The following is a 4,546-nucleotide window of genomic DNA, read 5'->3' on the forward strand; positions in this document are numbered from 1 at the left end:
TCAAACAGACATAACTAAAAAAAAATTTAAAAAATGTCTCTCTCTTTATTTCTTTCACATTTTTCCATATCAGTTATTCCATGCATTCTTTAATACATTTTTACAGATAAAACAATGATTTTTTGGTATTCTATAGTAAACAAAAAATGTTTCTCTACACAATAATTGTATTAGGTACTTATAATGACAGACATCGCTAAAGAATGGCCGATTCTTGCCTAGAAATAAAAAATATTACCTCTCTATTACAAAGCTAACTATATGCTATTCAGAAAGCTCATGATTTACATTACGTTTAACATTTCATTTATAATTTCCATAACACGTTGCATACTTTTTTATTAATTTTTTGGCAGTCGAAAAAGTATTGAGCTTAAAATCAACCAATCATCCAACTTATTTTGTTTATCCTGTAAAATTATTTACATGTGTAACGAAAAAAAGCACATATTAATTAGCTTATGCTATAATTACAAAAATTACGTTACTTTCAATATTACAAAATCTCCTTTCTTACTATTCACATCAGCACAAATACAAAAAATCTTGATTATAAATATATAAAAAGTGCTAAAATGTTCCAAAAATGTGTCAACAATCTATTTTTCTACGTATGTATGTTTCATTTTTGCAAACGCGAAATTAAAACAAATAGCTAATATTTATAGCAACACCGAATATTATTGATAATCTGGTGTTACTATCAATAAAATATATTTCTGTATACATTTATTCTAATTTAAGCTCAATGAAATGGCATAGGTACTCTAAATTTCCGTAATACCCTACTATGAAAAGCATAATGATTAAAATTGAAATGAAAATAGGACCAAGACAATATAAATTTTATTAAGTAATTTAAATTATTTGGTCAATTGTGAAAAAAATGGTTTGTAAATTGGACTTTTACCACAGGTTTTTCCTTTATCATTATTCATATTTACAATATTTCCTCCAACAATAATTAATCTGCTTTAGTAACATTCATTCAGCATAATGAATAATAAAATAATGTAAACACACATTTGTTATCTTTTTCCCGCCAAAACTTATCTCGTGTTTAGGGAAATGACAGAAAGGAGGTCAGCTGTCAATAAAAAAAAATAAAGCACGTGTTGTGACCACAACACGATATCGCATTTTTTAAAGTCAAGGTAACTGGGAATACGATATAAGCGTGTCCTTGAATTGCTAAGGTCACGCGATATTGTAATACTACCTACTTACTTCCAATCATCATGTCACATTACTTTTTTCAAATTCCCAAACTTTGGTTTATAGGTCAATACATTAAATCTCATTATGGAACGAGGTCATCTTACTTCATTATTTAAGACTTTTCTAACGTCCTATTTGGTTCTATTGTAAACTTTAAATCGATCTTTATTACGAGCAGGTCCTAACAAACAATAAAACACTTCCAAACTAATTAGGAACATTTTAATACAAAACAATCGTTACAAATTATCAATCTAACAACATCATTCACTATAACTATAGAATAACATTAAAAAGCATTGCAGTCTGTCGCATCACCAACGTATATTATTTAATATATTATGTGCTAAACTAACTAATTAGTAATTAACTGCTAAATCTCATCTGATTCCGATCTAATGGAGTCGTAATTGGACGTTTTGCTTCTTAGCATCCTAAGGAACGAGCCGACGGCGAAAATCGTCCGTCTGTGTCTATGGAAGATACCCTGATATAAAGCCTCGCGCAGCGCCTTCCTGTCGTCGGACATGGAGGGCTGCGTGCTCAGTGTGATGTCCGAGTGCGCCACTATCGACTTCTGGTGGCGAAGACTACTGTGTTTCTTCTCCAAAGACTTCTGATTTGGCAAACTCATTGTCGACTCGATCGACGAGTTCTTAGTCTTTCGCAAGTTCAATATTTTCTTGCCCGACGATTGCGAATCTGACGCCGACCTCACGGGCGCCAGCTTCGATCGATGCAGAGGATTATTGGAACTCTCCGGGTGAACTATAATGTCGACAGATTTCTGGCTTATCGCGCTCGAGCGGGTTAAGGTCCTCTGTGAGCTGGATGCCTCTATTTTCGGCACCCTTTCCTCCGTCGGTCTCGGTTGCTCCGTTTCTAACGCGATCATCGTCATTAATGAACGAGCGACCACAGCACAAATCACGAATTAATTTGTAGAATTGATCCTTAATGAAGGTCACATCATTGGCGGGCGGGATTCATCAGAGTTTTCAATTGCGGGCACGGTCAGATGGATGACGACGTCTGTATTGTTAGGTATGTCGGCTCGCGAACGACCTTCACAACAATTACTAAACGTTATTGTTGGCACATTGGTATCGCAATCAATTTGAACCGTATTTAGGTTTTGAGCCAGACAATCGACGCTCGAGCCGATGTTGTCTCTAGAATTTTCTCGATCATCGGAGTTCGAGTTCATAATCGGATCGAGCCATTCCTTCTCGTCGCAGGTTTCATTTGTTTCTGTTGCTGGCGATGGGCCTAAGTCTTCTCTGTGAGTTGGAGACACGCCGTCTCCGTTTACGTGTAGACCAAATAGCTCAGCTAAATTAACATTAAAGTTACTACGAGTCGTTGCTTGTTCACCTTCACTTGTCCGAACTTCTTCTGCGATAATTCGATCAGTTATACTTTCGATTTCCTTTTGTAACGCTGGATCGTCTTCATAAAATTCGGACAAATCCTGAAGATTTTCGTACCAATTGTTTTCTAATAAGCTCACGGATGGATTTTTATGGTCGTTGACATTATCTTGGCGGTATTTGTCTATAAGAGGCTGCAGAGATTCTTCGTGCTGCCGAAAGAGATAGTGATAAGCTTGACTTACAGCTCGGAGCGAATAAGAGGAGCGAGGTCGCGACGGAAGCAGAGACGTAGGGGTGTGTGTAGCGACGTGTTTGTGCCACACGTGACCGTGAGCGCGCTCCCACAGTATTGCATTAGAATTAAGAATCCTTTCAAAGTCGGACACTTGCTTGGCTTCACTGATCTGCAGTAGTAACTTATTCTCCGTCTCTTTTCCGCCGATCGTCTGACACAGCCTCTTGACGTCGGTGACCTGTTTGGAATTAAAAGATCTATTATCAGAACGTATGTTGCATGTATTTTGGCGTTTGGAGGTCGAATGGGTCGTTCTAGGTTCATCAGCGTAAGTCATAGGTATCGATAGGTTTTGAATAGCGACAGAGCAAGGTATTTTTTCGACGATTTTTCTCTTTTGTTGCCTGACAAAAACATTGTTCGGTTTGGCCTGTCGTTTGGTATTTTTTATCGGTTTATGTATGAATTGTTTTTCAGAGTATCGTAAATGTTTAGAATCGGCGCTCCGAACGTTCCGCTCATACCGGGAACGAGGGCGCTCCGCTAGGCACACGCTCTTGGCCCTGAGGGGGGCCTCGAAGCGAGGGGCTCTAGGGATATCCGCCAGTTTGAAACCGATAATGTATGGAAATGAATCGCGAGCGAGCGCCGGCAGCGGCCCCGTGTGACTGCCTCTAAATCATGCACCGCTTCGTACGAAAAGTATGGAGTGAACGTAAAAAGTAATTTATCGTGTAGCGTGTTGCGGTCGATCGATTGTCTCAGACAATATCGCTTGACTAAATAAAGATGAGCATAAAATCCGCCGATGCACGGTCTTTACTTACGAGTTTATGGCAGAGACTGTCGGCAAACAATTCGACTACTTTTATTTACATTGAGTATTTACATTATGTATCAAGAATGCATTGTCATTTGTCAGATATATTATCTGTGTAAATAAGGTTTTATATATTTAGACGATAAATTGATTCAATATGATTTCTGAACCTCATCGTTATCTTATTACGAAAGAATTTTTCAAAACGGACCGTTAATTCCTGAGATTAGTGCGTTCAAACAAACAAACTCTTCAGCTTTATAATATTAGTAGGAAATAATATTGTAATACGTAATCTTCTTATATATAAAAATGAATCGCAAAATGTGTTGGTAAGCGCATAACTCGAGAACGGCTGAACCGATTTCGATAATTCTTTTTTTATTATATTCCTTGAAGTACGAGGATGGATCTTATGTAGAGAAAACGTGAATATGTACCACGGGCGAAGCCGGGGCGGACCTCTAGTATATAATATATATATATTAGTATATATTGTTTTGTAAACTTTTATAAGTTTTACTTATTTTATGTCTACCCTACCTACTTGTCTATTCTCGACATCGAAACACATAGGGATTCCCCAAAAGAATTAATATTGTTTTCTCTTTTCATTCGCTTTTTTCAGTATTCAATTAGAATTTAGAACGTAGTACTTAGTAAAATCTCATGTTTTTGCGAGCCCAATTTTTTAACTGTTACGTAGTTCAAATTGTTCAATTAATTAAAAATCACTCAATCAATTATAGCATAATGCAAACCATATTTTGACTACAGCAAAGTAGCATGTCTGTTACGACTCTATTTTGACTCTATAAAACAACCGGTTGGCTTCGTTGGTAGTGACCCTTCCAAGTCAGAGGTCGTGAGTTCGATTTCCACCCAGGGCAAATATTTGTG

The 4,546-nt window shown here is 37.1% G+C and overlaps 2 protein-coding genes across 2 annotated transcripts; both read right to left on the minus strand.

The window, feature by feature from the left end:
- Positions 1-1,423: 1,423 nt before the first annotated feature.
- LOC123700207 lies at positions 1,424-2,119 on the minus strand. The gene has a single exon (XM_045647358.1). The coding sequence runs from the start codon at positions 2,117-2,119 to the stop codon at positions 1,592-1,594; it is 528 nt and encodes a 175-aa protein (XP_045503314.1). The 3' UTR covers positions 1,424-1,591.
- A 60-nt stretch (positions 2,120-2,179) lies between these two features.
- LOC123700438 lies at positions 2,180-3,163 on the minus strand. Its single transcript, XM_045647648.1, has one exon. It carries the CDS (start codon positions 3,161-3,163, stop codon positions 2,183-2,185), a length of 981 nt encoding a protein of 326 aa, XP_045503604.1. The 3' UTR covers positions 2,180-2,182.
- Between the last annotated feature and the right edge of the window lie 1,383 nt (positions 3,164-4,546).

The sequence above is a fragment of the Colias croceus genome, chromosome 19 (assembly GCF_905220415.1).
Source record: "Colias croceus chromosome 19, ilColCroc2.1".
Classification (NCBI taxonomy): Eukaryota; Metazoa; Arthropoda; class Insecta; order Lepidoptera; family Pieridae; genus Colias; species Colias croceus.

Bases quoted from the DNA above. Each gene is read 5' to 3' on its own strand.
- LOC123700207 (XM_045647358.1), bottom strand. From the start codon at position 2,119: ATGACGATGATCGCGTTAGAAACGGAGCAACCGAGACCGACGGAGGAA.
- LOC123700438 (XM_045647648.1), bottom strand. From the start codon at position 3,163: ATGACTTACGCTGATGAACCTAGAACGACCCATTCGACCTCCAAACGC.